General features: G+C 52.2%; 2 protein-coding genes across 2 annotated transcripts in view; one reads left to right on the top strand and one right to left on the bottom strand.

The window, feature by feature from the left end:
* Positions 1–1,596: 1,596 nt before the first annotated feature.
* Positions 1,597–9,726, bottom strand: NAGPA (N-acetylglucosamine-1-phosphodiester alpha-N-acetylglucosaminidase). Its single transcript, XM_019756458.2, has 11 exons — positions 9,612–9,726; positions 9,065–9,520; positions 7,908–8,047; positions 6,870–6,978; positions 5,913–6,041; positions 5,224–5,429; positions 5,073–5,120; positions 3,687–3,815; positions 3,373–3,504; positions 3,225–3,288; positions 1,597–2,400 (listed from the first exon to the last, which is right to left on the bottom strand). The coding sequence occupies exons 1-11, from the start codon at positions 9,695–9,697 to the stop codon at positions 2,190–2,192; spliced, it is 1,710 nt and encodes a 569-aa protein (XP_019612017.2). The 5' UTR covers positions 9,698–9,726; the 3' UTR covers positions 1,597–2,189.
* ALG1 (ALG1 chitobiosyldiphosphodolichol beta-mannosyltransferase) overlaps positions 9,684–17,206 on the top strand; it is a 42,694-nt gene continuing 35,171 nt past the window's right edge. Inside the window, exon 1 of the mRNA XM_074323107.1 lies at positions 9,684–9,819. Within this exon, the coding sequence (XP_074179208.1) occupies positions 9,684–9,819 (136 nt within the window). The remainder of the gene's footprint in view (positions 9,820–17,206) is intronic.

The following is a 17,206-nucleotide window of genomic DNA, read 5'->3' as shown; positions in this document are numbered from 1 at the left end:
GTGGGCCGGGAACTGGCCTGTGATATTGCACTTCTCGGAACCGAATTCCTCCTTTGTAAAGTGAAACTCGACTCGCTTTACAGTAGCAGCTCGAGTGCAGTGATGGGCTGGCTTAGCCTCCTCAACAGCCCCTCTCATCAAGGAGTGGACACTGTTGCCTGCCTTTCTCCTTGAATCCAGCAGGCTGAGGACTTTAGCTGACAGAACGTGGTGGAAGCAAGGTTACGCCAGTTCTGAGCTGAGGTTTCAAAAGGCTTTGCATGCTTCTCTCGGGGGATCCCTGTCTCCAGCTGGAGCCCACCTGAGCCAGCTTCCTGGAGGACGACACCATGTGACACACAGTTGCTTCCTCAGGCGTGGCCGTCCCAGCCCAGTCCCCAGCTGGCACGTTAGCTGATGGCAGGTACACAGGTGAGCCCGCTGACATCACTGATGCCAGCCCAGACCAACAGAATCTTCACGAGAAGCAATAACTGGTGGTTGTTTGAAGCCACCAAGTTTTGGGCTGGTTTGTTAGGCGGCACTAGGTGACTACTACAGTTCACCATGTCTTAGTCTGCCTGGGCCGCTGTGACAAATACCTCCAACTGAGTGGCTTGGCTTATACATAGCTGGCACTTAGTTGTCACAGTTCTGGAGGCTGGAAGTACAAGATCAAGGTGCTGGCACCTTCAGTTCTTGGTGAGGGGTGCTGATAGCGGCCATCTCGCCATGTGCTCTCATGGCCCCTTCTTTGAGTGAGTACGTGGACAGGGTGCCCTCGTCTTTCTCGTTATTAGGGTGCTAATCCCATCACGAGGGTACCACCCCCATGACTTCATCTAATCCCAACTTAACTAAACCAAAGGCCCCCACCTCCTAATACCACCACACTGAGGGTGACAGATTCAACATATGGATTTAGGGGGACATAAACAGTCTCTCACATGCATTGGTCTATTTGAGGACCTGTTAAAAGCTGTGGCATCTCCCCACCTCACCTCCCAAAACTGCTAAGCACACAGTGTGACATTATTATAGCGGGACAGCTGCCAGGCTCTTCCTGAAGACCCTTGGTGGCCCCAAGTTACCAAGTCTGATACTCACAGGACTGGCAGGTCACGGGAGGGGAGCAGGTTGCTGGGGCAGTGATGAACGGGAGAGGGCCAGACGGGGGTCGTAGATGCTCAGCTTTGGCAAGTCATTGCCCGGTGAGGGCGGCAGCTGGGGCCACTACCTCTCTTTTAAAGAGAAACCAGAAACCTAGAATGAATCTCTTGCCTTTTAAACACTGGTAACTAATTTGAATTCTATTAAAATGTGGTGAGCACTCACCCTTTCCCATTCCAAGCATGCTGCGGGCACCTGCCGCCTCTGCCCCACCTGGGAGCTCGTTAAACTCTCAGCCCAGGGCCAGAATCTGTATTTTAATAAGATTTCCCGGTGACTCGTGTACACATTAAAGTGAGAAGCCCCGGATTAAAAACACATCAGGGAGCTGGAGGTGCCCTGGGCGGCCTATTCAAGAATCGACTCACGTTAAGCGACCCCACCTTATGTTAAGACCCAGGAGCGCCCTGAAGCCCACAATTCAGAATTCAGACACCACCTGGGGGCTCCTGTAATTATATCAATTTATTCAAGTGGTAGAAAAACCCTCGCAGCGGCAGGACGACAAAATAGACAGCCTGTAAACATGATTCCATCTCCCATCCCGTCTAAGGAGCTTCCTGCAACAGGAAATAGAATTCTAGTTGGCAAAGGCAGTGACGAGGTCTGTAGAAAAGGGTCCGTGAGGTGGCATCATCTCTTCCATCCACTCCTGTCCAAAGGGGCGGCCGGACCCTGCCACTTGGCCCAAATGCAGTGAGTTCCACTCACTAGCAGCCCCTGCCCCAGGAGGCTGGAGGCTCTTTGGCAGGTGTGCAGGCCCCTTGGGGGCCAGGCCTTGTGGGCAGCAGACACAGGCAGGCGTGGAAGGAGCCAGTCTCTCTCCGGGGAGCACTGTATTGCTCAGGTGCACGTGCCACAGCAGGCAGCCAGGTGAGGGCCGAAGGCCGTGGGGGCTGAGGCACAGCTGCTATCAGAAGCTCGGCTTGGCAGCAGGGCCGACACCACCCGGATGGGCAGTGCCTCGGACTTTTCCCTGCAGAAGACAGCCCATGTCGAAACAAGCTTCCTGAACAGGCCACGACGGGCAGCTGGAGGCTTCAGTCCTTGAAGGGGCTGCGGGCGTCGCCCGGCTGCTCCTTCTCAGGGGCCAGCAGCTCCCCGTTCATCTCCTGCAGCGGGTGGTACACGTAAGCCCCGTCCAGGTGCCGGCTCCACTCCGCTCTGGAGCCCAGGAACAAGAAAACGTTCGCCACCATGCTGACCAGCAGAAGGAAAACCAGGGCCAGGGTGAGGGCCAGCCAGGAGGTCCTGCGGGCAGGAGAGAAACCCCCAACGGGGTCGTTGGGCCGATTCAGGGCTGCGGGGGTGTCGGAGCCGCTATCTCTGCTCTGTACATTTCCAAAGCACATTTCCAGTTTTCTCTAGGTCTCACCGAGTCAGGACCTCCATGAAAGACCTGGCACCTGCATTACTGAGCTCCCAAGTGCTGCCTCTAGGACAGGGCTGGGGGGCTCTTTATTCACACCCACACCTGGTTGCCACCTGCAGAGGGGCTGAGCTGGGGTAGGGCAGGCCGGGCCGGGCACCCAGGGCTGGGCTATGGGAGGTGAGAACCACAAGAAGCGAGGCTCTCAAAGCCGGGTCCCCGACCATCAGTGTCTGCACCACCTGGAATGCAGACGCTCGGCTCCACCCCAGACCTACAGAGGCAGAAACTCCTGGGGTGGGGCCCAGCCCTCTCTTTCAATACACCCTCCTCTCAAAGGTCAGGTCTGAGCCCACTGCATTAGAAAATGAAGCCTCAACATAAGGCCTGAGCGCAGAGGTGCCTGGGAAATGACGTGCGTTCCTCAGGACCTGCCGCCTCTGCACCAGGAGGAGAAAGCAGGTCATGAATGTCAAGCCCACACACGGCCTTCTGGACTCCTGCTGGGGTGGTAACCTGGCTCCTTCTTACCACCTCCCTGAGAGCAGCAGCTGTGACTCTCCTTGTGCTGACGTCCAAGAGATGTCACCTGGGTGCCCGGCTGCCACCTGCTAGGCTTGCCCAGTCCCTGAGCAGAGGCCATGCTTCAAAGGGGGAGGCAAGGGGGAGTCCTGGGACCTGCCCCAGGTCACACCGAAGCACCTACCCGGTGAGAAGGGAGAATTCTCCTGTCCGCAGGGTGACCTCGGGTGGCTGGAGACACTGCTTCACTGCAAGACACCAGGGCGAGGCTGAGGGCCGGGAGGGCACAGGTATGCCCTCTCCTGCCCCAGGGAGCTTGGGAGGGGCTATACCTCGGGAGAAGATGTTGTTCAGGGTGGGCGCCTGGGTGAGGTTGCAGTTGCCAGTCTGAGGGTCGCAGGGACACTGGTGCTCACATTCGCAAGGCCTCTGGCAGCCTGGCCCATGCCAGCCGAGGGGACACTCTGTAGAAAGGAGGCAGGAAGACAGAGGTGGAGGCCCTCGGTGGCAGGGCTTCTCTGCACTGACAGGATAGGCCCTAGCTATGTGCAGAGCCCAGCTGAAGGAAAAGCAACCCCCTCATGCTCCCCCAGTCCAGACCCTGGGGGTGCCCTGGGTGGTGCACCCAGGGGCCCATCCAGCTTACCCTGCACACAGGTGTCTCCAGTAAAGCCAGGGGGACAGGTGCAGGTCCCCTGAGCCGGGTCACAGGCAGCTCCGTTCTGACACTGGCACTTCTTGGCACAGTTCTCCCCAAAGGAGCCATTGGTGCAAGCTGGGATGGGGGAAGGGAGGTCTTTGCAAAATCTGGCCCTGGCCCTCCCAGGCTGGGGCCAACAGGGCTACAAATGGACCTCAGTCACCTTGAGTAGCCTTTAGGCTCACATATTCTCCCAACAGATTGTTACTGAGAATGTGCCAGGCCCTGAGGCTGTGCCCTCATGGAGCTTCCAGTCTAGGAGGGCAGGCGACCAGCAAGCCGGAAAGCAAATGTCAAAGTACAAGTCAGGACAAGCACGCAGGGACCTCATGGCAGCAGCAAACCACTGAGGGGGTGGGGGGTGGCAGCATGGAGGTCTCTGAGGATGTGACATTAGGCAGAGACTGCAGAGGGGAGCAGAGCAGGGCCAGAGACATGGGGCCCGCAGGTCACACTGGGGAGGAGCTCAGGTTTTTCACTAAATGTGAAAGCCACTCAAGGGTTTAAGCTGTGAGAACCCACTACAGTGAGTTGGGTTGTAGTGGGTTGAATTGTGTCCCCCCCAAAAGATACGTCCCAATGCCTAGGACCTGTGAATGAAACCTTAATTGGAAATAGGGTCTTTGCAGATGCAATTAAGTTAGGATCTCAAGATGAGATCATCTTGGATTTAAGATGGGCCCTAAGTCCAGTGACCAGGGGTTCTTCTAAGACAGGGGTGTCCAAACTGCGGCCTGCTGGCCAACTGTGGTCCGCAATCCATTGTTAATTTGCCCGCGGCAAATTCCAAAGATATATTTAGTTTACTTAAATAAACCAGGTGAGGCAATACGTACTTCACCTTGAGTGAGTGGCCCGGCTGTTTGTGTATTTTACCGCATATGGTAAAAAATGTTGAAAAAAGTTTGGACACCCCTGTTCTAAGAGAACAGAGAGGGAGACCAAACACACAGGGAGGATATGTAAAGATGGAGGCAGAGATTGGAGTGATGTGGCCACAAGCCAAGGAATGCAGGGAGCCACCAGGAGCTGGAAGATGCAGGAAGGAGCCTCCCCTAGACGTTTCAGAGGGAGCATGACTCTGTCGACAACTGGACTTTGGAGTTCTGGCTTCCAGAACTGTGAGAGAAGACGTTGCTTTAAGCCACCGAGTTTGTGGAATTTGTTGCAGCAGCCCCAGGACACTAACGCAGTGATTTACACGTGCGGTGAGAGCGAGAGACGAGAGGCAAGCAACGTGCAGACCAGGAGGCGAGGATGAAGGCAGCTGCCACACTCACCCTCTCCCCGTGTGCCCAGGGGCTGGGGAGGGACTGGCCTGGTGGCTTTTACCTTCACTGCAGTTGGACCCTGTCCATCCAGCTTCGCAGCGGCAGCCGGCTGCCAAGACAAGACCGAGAAGGTCAGGTGAGGGGCCAGGCAGGGCTGGGCAGGGAGAGCTGTGAGCCCAGGTCAGAGCTGACTCCCCAGAGCCTTCACTCACTCTCTGTGCAGAGTCCATGCTGGCTGCAGTTGGAGGGGCCACAGTCCAGCTTGTCGCAGGCAGCGCCCTGCCAGTAGTGCCCCGTGCACTGGCAGCGCCCCTCCACACAGGTCCCATGGCCGCTGCAGTCAGGAGGCTGGCAGCGGGGCTCATGCACACACACCACAGTGGACACACTTCGGGGACAGCGCCACATGTTGTCCTGGCTGCAAGGGGACAATGTTTGAAGACAGGATGAGGTGCTGGCCACCCTCAGCCAGCCCCTCCAGCCCCACTACTGCAGCCCATGAGAGCCGCCTCTCTGTCCATTGTCCCATCTCCAGACTTTTACAGGTTCTTCCCAACCCCACAATCCCTCCTACCCAGGGCCTTTGCACATCCTGCTCTTTCCGCCCAGAAGGCTCTCCCACCTCCCTGCTTGAGCCACTTTCTCTTCCTTCAGATCTCAACTCATGCTTCATTAACCTCAGAGGTTTTTCCTGACCTATCAACTCCCTTTCACCAGCGTAGGTAGTGTCGATACACCTTGGACGCTTCCTGTGAGCAGTGCGAGCATGGATCTCAGCTCTTCCTGCCCACTGCTGAATCCCCCGGGCCTGGCACATAGTAAGTACTCAATATTTGTTGAATGAGACCGTCGGGGACATGCCTGGACTTGGACCTCAGGAAGGGAGCTCTGGTGTGCTTACCAGTGATCTGATGGGTAACTGGCCAAGGTCCCATTGAGCACAAAGGTGGCGGAGCCCCCTCCGTCCAGGTTGATGGCGTTCACCACGTCCTGTTTCAGCAGGAACTCTGCCATCTCCCACAGGTTGATGCTGCAGCAAAAGAGCAAGGCTGTGGACCGTGCCTACCACTGCTTCCGGTTTAGTTCTTCTTACTTTCCAGGGTGGATGGTATCATGCCCACAGGGGCAGGCCAATTTCTAAATGGCCCCCCAAAGACGTCCTGTTCCAATCCCTAGAAGCTGTGACTAGAATGAGGTCACTCCTGTGATTACGTTACATTACATGGCACAGCTGGCAACCAACAAGGACACACGAACCTCAGTCCTACAACCGCAAGGATCTGCCTTCTGCTAGCAACCTGAACGAGCTGGGAAGAGGGTTCTTTCCCAGAAGCTCCAGCTAAGCACCCTGCCTGGACAACAGCTTGAATTTGTCCACGGGATTCCCTGAATGCAGAGCCCAGTGAGCCCTCCAAACTCCTGATCTACAGAACTATGACCTAACAAATGGATGCTAATTTGTTACACAGCAATAGCAAGTTAATACATTCTCTTTATAGAGGCAACTGTGGCTCAGAAAGGTTGAGTGACTTTTCTATGGCTACAGAGCTAGCAGCTAGCCGAGCTGGGACTGGAACTGAGATTGTCTCTCTGCTAACTTTGTGGTCATGTCCTTTTGCCCCAACTGGGGCTCAGGAGGAAGAGACCTAAGTTGGGGAGGCTGAGAGGTTGGATGGGGAGGATGGTGAGTTCTTGGAAGTGGGACAGATCTAGGGACTCTCTTCCTGTGGGAAGGCAGGGGACAGATGGGTGTAAACATCCTCAGGGGACAGTTGAGTCAGAAGAGCAGCCGTCGGTGGGTTCCAGTTCTTCACAGCAGGACTCAGGCCAGGCCGAGGCCCTGGTTTCCAGCACTCACCCCCGCTGCTCCGTCTGCCCGTCTGCATGGAAGAGCACCAGCTGCCCCTTCCGGTCATGGCCGACAGCTGTCCTGGCCGATATCACGTTCACAAATTTGCTGAAGGAACCTGAAGGAGAAGCAGTCTGGTTGATCACTGGCCCTTCGGGAGGCCTTCTGGGCTCTGCCTACCACTTCCTGCCAGTCCAGCACCACCTCCCAGTCCAGAGGACCCCGAGTTTCCCTGCATCCCCACTGCCCCACCAGTCAGTCTCCATGTAACAGCCAAAGGGTTCTTCTTAAGTGTTAAATCCAGTAATGTCAGCCTCCAGGTGAAAAGCCTCTTAGGATTGCCACTGTTCTTAGAACACAATCCAGACACCTTCCCTAGGCCCGGCGTGACAATCCTGGCCCGCTCCTCCTGGCTCATCTCCTGGGTTCCCCTCTCACCACCCTGCAGCCACTTCCTGTTTCCTCTGGGTGGACTGCGCTTACTCCAGCTCTTCCTGTGGCTTGCTCCTTCCCATCTAAGTCACTTCCTCCGTGAGACCATCCCTGACTGCTCATTCTAAAACAGCCTGTTTCCATGAGCAGGAGGGCCATGGTATCCCTTCCCCGCCCCAGTATTCCACATCCCAGTGGTTCTCAAACTTGAGTGTCCCTCAAAATCACCCAGGGGGCTCGTTAAAACACACAAGCGTGGGCCTCACCCCCCCAGATTCTGATCTTGCAGGTTTGAGGTGAGCCTCAAGCTCTGCATTTATGTCAAGCTACTGGGTGACACAGATGCTGCTCATCCACGAACAGTTTAGCAGCGTTTCTCGATTCCTTTGCTGTAGCTTCTTTCCTCCACCTACCCCATCCCTCAACTTCATTTTTCTTTCTTAGCCCTTACCCCTTCTTTTTAGCACATTATATACCTATCTCTCTTATATCTCGAGCAGGCACTTGATGTGTCTTAATCCCCGATCCCAGGACCTACAGTGCACTTGCTGAAAGACTTCCCACATGACCCCACCGGTCCTGGTTCTCAGAAGGGCTGCTGCCACCCCACCCCACCTGTCTCCTGTGTCTCATCACACTCGGCTGCCTGGCTCTCGTTGATGTAGACACTTCCATTGCGAATAAGCCACACGACCCCGCTCAGCAGCTGCACGAATGGATTCTCAGTGTCCAGCACCTCCTCTTCAGACAGGTACCTGGACACAGGGGAGGTGTGAGGGGGCAGCTGCCGGTAGTGGGGTTCCTTCCCCACCCCACCCCCAACAGCCTGGTTGCTTGATTCTTCCTCCTGCCCGAGGAACCGGCCTGGTCCTGATCCTGAGAGCAGCCTTATGAACAGTCTACAAGGTCCAGACTACACTTCATTTAATAGAAACCACCACCCCCAACAGATCTCCAGTTCATCTATGGCCCTCAATTTCCCAGGTTGTCATCCTGACCAAACTACCTACCACCTGATGTTCATAACAGCCCTTAACTGGCCTCCTTGCTTCTACTACGTAAGGCGCCTCCAGCTAATGTTAGTGCAAGCTTTTAAATAACCAAAGCCAGTCCTCTCATCTGATAAACCGCTCCTTCCTGCAGCCCCTCTCACACGCCAAGCCCCTATGCACCTCTGAGCCTTAGCACGCGCTGTTCCTTCTGACTGCAATGCTCTTCCTTCCGTTCTGACCCTGGCTGACTTGTGATTAAACTTCAGGTCTCAACTCAAAGGTCACCTTCTCAAACAAACCTTTCCTGATCACCCTCCCTAAGATGAACTCTATAATCGGTTCACCCTGTTCATTGATTCGCTGCACATACACAATCTGAATTTATCTTAAGTATTTCCCTGGTTTTCGTTAGTTTTCCTAGTAATGGGAAAGGTCCGGGAAAGTAGAGGCTGTGTGCGCCTGTTCACTGCTATACACACCCCCAGTCAGTGGCACACTGCCTGACACAAAGTATGATAGTGAATGACCAATAATGATAGTGAATGACCAATAAACTGGGTATTATTAGGTTGGTGCAAAAGTAACTGCGGTTTAAAAGGCCAAAAAAAAAAAAAAAATTTGCAAAAACCACAATTACTTTTGTACCAACCTATACTATCCTCATTCTGCAGAGGAAGCGGAGGCTCAGCTTGGGGAGGTGACTCGAACACAGCCGCACAGCTCCGACCCAAAGCTCAGGCCCGCTGCCCTCGACAGCCACGGGGCTCCCTGCCTCCTCACCCGGTGACCAGGGTCCCGTCGCGGCGGATCCCGAACTGCGCGTTCTGCAGCCCCCCGGCGCTGCTCACCCGCCGCCGGTCGCTCACCACGTTGCCCAGGCACTCGCCGGTGGCCATGCGGAAGAAGCCGCCGTTCTGGGCGACCCTGCAACCGGCCGGCCGCGCCGTCTCCTCCACCGTGGCGCGGCGCCTCGAGGCGCAGCCCCCCGGGCCGCCGGGCTCCAACACGGAGAAGGTGCGCAGGGGCTGGGCGGCGCGTGTCAGGTGGCCCGCCACCGCGCGGCCCGCGAAGTGCGACACGAAGGTGCGCACGGCCGGGCCGCCAGCGCCGGGGGTCGCGGGGGAAGGCGGCCAGCTCTCGTGCTCGCGGCTGCCGGCGCGCACCCGTGCGCAGTCCCGGGCGGGCCGCGCGCGCAGGCGGGAGTAGGGCAGCAGCAAGTCGTCGTCCAGGGAGGCCCTGCGGGGTGGGGGCGGCCGTCAGCTCCGAGGGCTGTGTCCCGGGCGGAGGGACCCCCAAACCAACCTCACACCCCGGGAGTTGTACTCACCCCCAACCGAAGCCGCCGGACGCCTCCCAGAAGAAGCTGAGCAACGCAAGGAAAAACAGAAGCCAGCGACCCATGGAGGCCGCCATGTTGGAGTGGGCCTCCGGTCACGTGGGCCTCACCCACGTGACTCGAGACCTCTGGTGGCCGCTTCCGGTTCTGACAGAATTGCTGCCTTCCTTCGGAAATCTGATAGGCGGGATCTGGTCCTGTAAGTTACTGGGGTTTTTTGAGAGGGGGGCGAGGTGCTGGGGAGGTGGCGGGAACTTTTTGTGTTGATGTGATTTCAAACCTACAGAAGTTGCAAGTGTAGCATCCAGAACTCCTGTGTACCTTTTACTTCTCTTTACCAGTTGCTAAGGTTTGCCGCATTTCCTCCATTGTGTGTGCTTTATTCATATACAATTTTATTTTTCCTGAACTGTTTGCTGCCAAGTTGCAGACGTTAGGCGTCTTCCCCTCAGTACTTCCCTATGTATTTACCAACAAGGACATTTTCTTACGGAACCACAGCCAAGTAAAATCAGGACATTTCATATTGGTAGTGTCCTATTAATCTACAGTTCACATTTGAATTTTGCCAGTTGTCCCTCATTAAAAAAGAGACAACAGGTCCCAAATGGGTCACTTGTGCTAAGCCCTATGTCACCAAATGGAGATTTAATATCTAACCTAGTTGCAGTTTCAGCATCTCCCAGGAAGGTAATCTTAACCAGTCAGTCTGGAATTTCCTGGTTAGCACTACTGAGGTGGGTGGACAAAAACGGGTCCTACAGAAAGTAACCTCGCAGGGTGATCTGAGTCCTAACGGGTGGTGAGCAGTCATGCCCCAGGCATATAACTCCTTTAGTAAAAAGGCGTATGTTTGCCTTAAGCAAGCCCCATCCATTGTTACAGAATCTTAACTATTCTGTACTACAATTCCCACCTTGCTTTCTCCCATTTTTATGTAATCTTCCTTATGTTCTCTTCTTAATCTCAAATGCATAAAAGAAACTGCAAACTGATATTCTCCGAAGCATTTTTCTCAGTCTGTTGGGATCTTGCTTCCAGGCATATCCTCAAATAAACGTGGGCTCAAATAAGTTACTATAAACATCCTGTACAGGTTTGGACGTTCTTACATAGACATGTGCCTGACAGACCCCCTTCGTCTCTTGAGGTGATCGTGCCTAAAACGATGCACTCTTTTCCCCTTTCTCCCTCTGAAAGCTTCCCACTTTACACAGCTCCTCAAGTTCCTTTCAACTTTGCTAGATGGGCTGCTGCCCAATTCGTGACTCATTGAATAAAGCCAATGAGACCCTCAAATGTAGGCAGTTGACTTTTGGGTTTTAAGAGTCCTTTGTAGCTATTTCCCCCACACTCAGGAGCCAATCCAGGAGTTCCATTTAGTTGTCACGTCTCTTTGGTCTCCCTGAATCTGGAAGAGTTGCCCAGCCTTTCTTTGTCTTTAATGAGCTTGACATTTTGGAAGTGGACAGGCAGGTCAGCTACATAATTTGCAGGGATCCTTGTTAAAATGTTAAGAATTGAAAGATGGGGAGAGCAGAGTGTGAAAGCAAGCATGGGTCCCCTCTGTGCACAGGCCCTGGGTACCTGCACACTTTGGAAGACCAAAAAGCTGGCCTGTTATTTTGTAGCACGTGCTCAACCTTCCTTTGAGAGGATACTTCCTCTCTGGCCTCTGGTCCAGTGTCCAGGGTTAGGCAGCCTGTTGGTGCCAGTGCCAGCACGAGTCTGATTGACCTTTGGTACCATGGATACTTGGGACCAAGCCAGAACCTTCCTGTCCACAGTCAGTATGATGAGTGCTTGAACTCGGGTCTCCCTTTGAGCCATTGTTCCTAAGAGCCAGTCGGTCAGTATACTTACTGGGTTGGATAGTGTCCCCCCAAATTCACATCCTTTCCAGAACCTCAGAATGTGACCTTTGGAAGTATGATTGTTAGAGCAGTATCTGGCAATCACCGCCGTTAGAGACCTTCCCAGCACCCCGGCCAGCTAGCGCCGCAATAACAATGACACAAACCCTCCCAAACCCGAAAGTCCGATGCTATATAACCAAACGCCCAATCCCGGCGAGTGCTTAGCCTTTGGGAACAATCCCGCTGAGCCCGCCGGCGAACTAAAGCTGTGTTCTCCCTGATCTCTGCGTGCCGCTTGAGTTTCTTGGTCCTCGCCGTTTTCTGCAACACGATCTTTGCAGATGTGATTAGTTAAGATGAGGTGATAGAGGGTGGGTCCTAAATCCAGTCTGACTGGAGAAGAGACACACAGAGAGATACAGATGGAGACAGCCATGTGTAGACAGAGGCGGAGCCTAGAGTGATGCATGTACATGCCAAGGAACACCGGGCTTGCTGGCAAACACCAGAAGCGAGGAGAAAGACATGGACAGATTCTTCCCTCAAGGCTTCAGAGAGCGCACAGCCCCGTTGACGCCTTAATTTCTGAGTTAATATCATCAGGGACCTCAAATGGGGCCCCCAAGAGTGGCTCTGTGGCCTGTGAGGGAAGTTAGTTCACTTCAGTTAACCACATTCAAAATGATTGTTTCTCTTGGGGATTAAATAACCCCGCCTGACGCAAATATGATGAGGAGAAGGGATTATGTCTTTTTGATTTTTATATTCATGCTGCCAAAACCCAGCAAACAAGCCAAGGCCTGCCTTCCCTGCTTCTGAAGTCCTTTTTGTCAGCAAGGAGTTGGCGGGTGGCAGGCAGTTATCTTTGGCCAGTTCTGACATTTGGTCTTTTCCCTACTTCGATGTTTGTCACTCCTTTGCCAAGTTGTTCTAAGTACGTTAAGTGTCATGGAAGGTCTTCATTTGAACCGAGCAGCCTATTATGTTAATTAAACAAGGAAGTCTTTCGACTGATGTGGCTCTAATGCTGTGGCTGCCTGTAAAGTCAGCAAACCAGAACTTAACCTGTAAATGCCACAAGGTTGCGAAATCAAGATGCTAAGGACAACCAATCATAAACAGCTAACTAGGCTTTAAGCTATAGCCAATCAGTTTTCTCTCTTTTCTTCCCCACTGTCTGTATAGGAGTCTTTCCTCTGGCTCTTGGGGGAGTGCTTCTACCCTGTTTCCCAGAAAATATAGACCTATCCGGACAATCAGCTCTGATGCGTCTTTTGAAGCAAAAATTAATATAAGACCCGGTATATATTATATTATATTATACCTGGTCTTATAGTAAAATAAGACTGGGTCTTATATTAATTTTTGCTCCAAAAGATGCGTTAGAGCTGGTTGTCTGACTAGGTCTTATTTTCGGGGAAACACGGTAGCCACTTCCAGTTGGGTGCTGCCTGATTTGAATACATTTTTGCTCAAATAAACTCTTAAACTGTTAAATAAGCCTCAGTTTTCTTTTCACAGCCCAAATCCACCGTTTCAGTCAAAACCAGCCAACTTAGATTCAGGGTTTCTTTCCGCTTCGCTCACACATACTCTTCATTTGGAAGACCTTGGGCCCCTCTTAGTATCCTCATCCAGGTTTCCCTATCATATGTGGATTCAACAGCTTGAACGGCCTCCTATGTGCTAAATACTGATGAAACAGACAGACCTGCCCTGCCTTCCTGGAACTTAGATTTTAATGGCGAAATAGGCCAAGTGTGGTGAGAGCCAGGAAGAAGCAGGATGGAGGGAGAATGGTGTCATGGGGGTAGGAGGGAAGGCCTCTGTAAGCCCATTTAGACAAAGACATAAAGGATAGTTAGGAAGGGACAGCTATGGGGAGATGGGGGCCAGAGCCTTGCAGGCAGAGCTTGAGGAGAGGAGGAAATCAGCCAGGGAGGAGAGCGAGAGTGAGCAGAGGATGAGGGTGGGAGGGCCAGGCCAAAGCCAGAGGCCTCAGGGCTCCAGGCAAATGAGTTAGGATTTCAGCCCAAGGGAAACAAGAAGCCACTAGAAGGTTTAAAAGCAAACAAACCCCTCCCCCCAAAAAAAAACAACACCCCAATGTTATTGAGGTATAATTTACATACTATAAACTTTACCTGTTTTAAGTGTACACTTGGCTGTATAGAGACATCTCAGCATCACCTTAGTCCACTGTCCGGACATTTTAGTCACCCCCCAAAAAAAAAAAATTTTGTGGAGTCATTTTATTTGTATTGAATGTCAGGAAAAGGCAAATCTGCAGAGACAGAAAGCAGATTAGTGGCTGCCTGGGGCTGGGGGTGGGAACGGAGTGATTGCAAACCGCCAGAGGGGTTTTAAGCCTGAGGCTGACAGCTAGGGCTTTGGGGGTGTGGCCTCCTCTTGGAGCCTCTGAGAGTTCACCCGTCCTCTTCAGCTGTGGAGCACACATTTCCTGAAGACACCTCTTCTGTTGCTGTGTAGCTTTTTCATGCATTTAGCAGGCTTTCTGACTAGGCATGGAATGTAGCAAATATCTGTTTCCTCCACGAACCTAGAACTTGACCCACGTTTATGCATCGGTATCAATTATCAATTGAGGAAAAGAGTAAAATGGCTAAGCAGTGCACCCAATCTTTCCCTACCATAAGCTTGATCTGCTTGATTATAACTTTCCCGATGTGCACCTCCCGCCTTGACTGCCATCTCTAGGAGGATAGAGCCAATGTCTGCCTTTCACTGCTTTCCCCCAGCACTTTGCACAGTGCCTGGCACACAGGCACTTCCGGATGTGCTTGTAGGTGCTTCCGGATGTTTCTTGAATAAATGGATGGGAATGGGGTCCTTGTTTGTGTTCTCTGCTCTGTCGCCCATTCCAGAGCAAAGCGTGGCACGCAGCAGGCTGTATGACTAATGCCAAGTCTGGGTGCCCGTCGCTCAGAAAGGCCGAAACTCAAACGTCAGAGTTTGGAGTAAGAAAAGGTTTTCCGATCTAGAAAGCGCCAACAGAGAAGATGGGAGCCCGAACGGTTTCTCAAATCCATCTTAAGAAAGTACCGAGCTCAGGGTTCTTTTATGTCAAGGGAAGGGAAATGGGAGGGGCTGATTTTTGTAAAATCTCAAGCCCTGAGCAGAATTTCTCTGATGATTACATGTCTAAAGCAGGAATTATTAGCCTGAAGGCCATGGGTATAGGATGGAGTCAGAGACCAAGCATTTTACTGTTACTTCATTCAATATTTATTGAATGAATGGATGGGGATGATGTCACTTGCTAGTAAATAATAGGTGACTGATAAAACCCCAGAGGTGGTATGGATGCTGGGTTTTCTAAGAAAACTAACACTGATAACCACGAGCTAAGCCTCAGGCACTGTTCAAGGGGCTTGCTCTGCACCATTTTACTCTGCCCTCATGAATCCTACAAGGCGGGTGTTAAATTATCCCTCATATAGAACAGGAAATGGAGGCACAGAGAGGGCAGGCTCTGGCCCACAGTCACACAGCTGGAAGCGGGGGAGACAGCTGGTTTTTGAAGCAGGAGCTCTGCTTTCCTGCCTAGAAGTAACTTCTGTCTCAAGTGGGGAGGCATGTTTATGTTGGAGTCTGGAAAATCAAAGTTGCTTTTTATAAAACCTTTTTAGAAATTATAAACCAAGTCCATTTTCTTCTGTTTGTGCTGTGTTCTCTTTCCATTATATAAACTGCTGTGAGGGTATTTACAATAGCCTAGAACTGGTTTTGAGGTTTTGAGAGGCAAGAGGTTCTGTTGTACCCTCCATGTCTGGGGGGTGACATTAGGGGCTTCCCTCATGCTGCGTGGACTTGGGGGGTTGGCGGCTGGCCAGACCGGACTCAACAGTGCCCACAGGCCAAGGTCTCTTCCACCAGCTAAGATTTGGACACAACAATCCAAGGAGGCTGGTTTTTCTTTCCTCACACCCACCCCTCTCTATTTAATTCTGCAAACAGTTAAGCACTTCTACCTGTATATTCCAGGAAGTTTAGCAGGAGCTGGGCACGTCCATGCCTAAGGCAGTTAGTTTACAGTACAGTTTACAGTCTAATGATAGAATCAAGAAGTACACACATAACTGCCAGAAGAAGGTGCCAAAGGGCCATGTATAGAAGGAGAGGCAGGTGGGAGGATGGGAGAATATTTCATAGGACAAGTGACATTCCAGTTGAATCTTTTTTCCCCGCCTTCTGTCTCCACCCACCCCTCCAGTTCAAATCGTGTCTCAGTCTGGTTGTGTAGGGCGCAGCTCCCTGGCCCATGCTGGTATTACGAGCCTTGCGCTCCGCCTCTGGCTGAGGCAGTCGGTGCTGGTCGTCGGTCAGCCGCTCACAGCAGCTCTCGCTCGCCACCAGCCGCTCATGGCAGCACACGGTAGCCCACAGCAGCCCACAGCAGCCCTCAGCAGCTCACGCCAACCTCTGGCTGCTCACAGCAACGCCCCTCCAGGGAGAGCTGTTGTTCACAATCTTAGCTGTAGAGGGCGCAGCTCACTGGCCCATGTGGGAATCTAACCGGTGACCTCCGCGGTTAGGAGCACGGGCGCTCCAACCACCAGAGCCACTCGGCTGGCCCTCCCAGTTGAATCTTAAAGGACAAATAAACTCTTAACTGGATTGGGGGCTGGGAGCAGAACAGGTAATCCAAGTGGAAGAAAGAGAATAAGTTAAGACCTGGGAGATGCAGGGGGTCCTGGTGAAATGCTGTTTGGTCCAGTCTCCCTGCCCAGTGGTGTGTGAGAGGGAAGTCAAGGCACCTCATTGCTGAGACAGAGAACGGGAGACTGGACACTTGAGCTCGCCTTGACTCTTGCTAATTGTGATTTTTCTTCCCTTCCCTCTTCTCTCATATCTGGTCTCATGCAACTGTCCTGCAGGACTTGTTCCCACAAACTGATTCATACTAAGTTGACTTGACAGAGAAAGTCTTAACTCATGACTTTTCCCATTTTGCATCGGGATTCCCTTTTCTTTTCTTTTTTTTATTATTAGTTTCAGGTGTACAAAACAATGTAATAGTTACACATTTCACCTCTCACAAAGTGATAACCCCCATCCCCTAATCTATTGCCCTCTGGCATGGTATGTATCTATTACAATTCCATTGACTATTCCCTATGCTGTACTCCATATTTTGTGAGTATATATATATATTAAATTATAGTTGACATAAAATATTATTCAGCTTCAGTGTCAGGTGTACAGTGCAGTGGTCACGGAGCTACACTGTCTCTGAAGTGGTCTCCCTAATAAGACATGTGCCCATCTGACACCCTACAAAATCTTTACAACATTATTGATTACATTTCCTGAACTGTCTTTCATGTCCCCTTTTCTGGAAAGTGACTTGTAAGCTCAGGTTTCTCCTAGAGTCATTTCCCCCCCTGGTTTGGTAACTTAAACCTTCTACAAAGATTCAGTGTTCGGTTCCAGTGGCTAATCTATACCGAATTCAGGAAGGAAGGGGACGGGGGTGGGTAAGAGGCAGAACTCCCCCCTCATCCGGTTGTATGTTTGTCTTGGTAAGCTTTTGTTTGCGAGGCAATGTGAAAGACATCCTGACACGTAAAGAGTGCCAAGTGGGTATTAAGTTCTGGCCCTGGTTCCCCAAGAAAACTATAATCTCAAAAGCAAGTCAAATCCATCAACAGAATCCAGGAACGTTCCTGTGGGTCTGACAATCTAAGAGCAATTTTGGGAAAGCATCCA

Source organism: Rhinolophus sinicus, linkage group LG18 (genome assembly GCF_036562045.2).
Source record: "Rhinolophus sinicus isolate RSC01 linkage group LG18, ASM3656204v1, whole genome shotgun sequence".
Taxonomy (NCBI): Eukaryota; Metazoa; Chordata; class Mammalia; order Chiroptera; family Rhinolophidae; genus Rhinolophus; species Rhinolophus sinicus.
The sequence above is the reverse complement of the archived record's forward strand: the minus strand, read 5'-3'. Positions and strand labels throughout refer to the sequence as shown.

What these genes read in the sequence shown, in the direction of transcription:
- NAGPA (XM_019756458.2), bottom strand. Translation starts at nt 9,697, where the DNA reads ATGGCGGCCTCCATGGGTCGCTGGCTTCTGTTTTTCCTTGCGTTGCTC. An exon ending in TCCGGCGGCTTCGGTTGGGG is followed by an intron (nt 9,521 to 9,611) that starts GTGAGTACAACT and finishes CCCACCCCGCAG; the next exon opens with GGCCTCCCTGGACGACGACT. An exon ending in GGGCAGACGGAGCAGCGGGG is followed by an intron (nt 6,042 to 6,869) that starts GTGAGTGCTGGA and finishes CTTTTGCTGCAG; the next exon opens with CATCAACCTGTGGGAGATGG.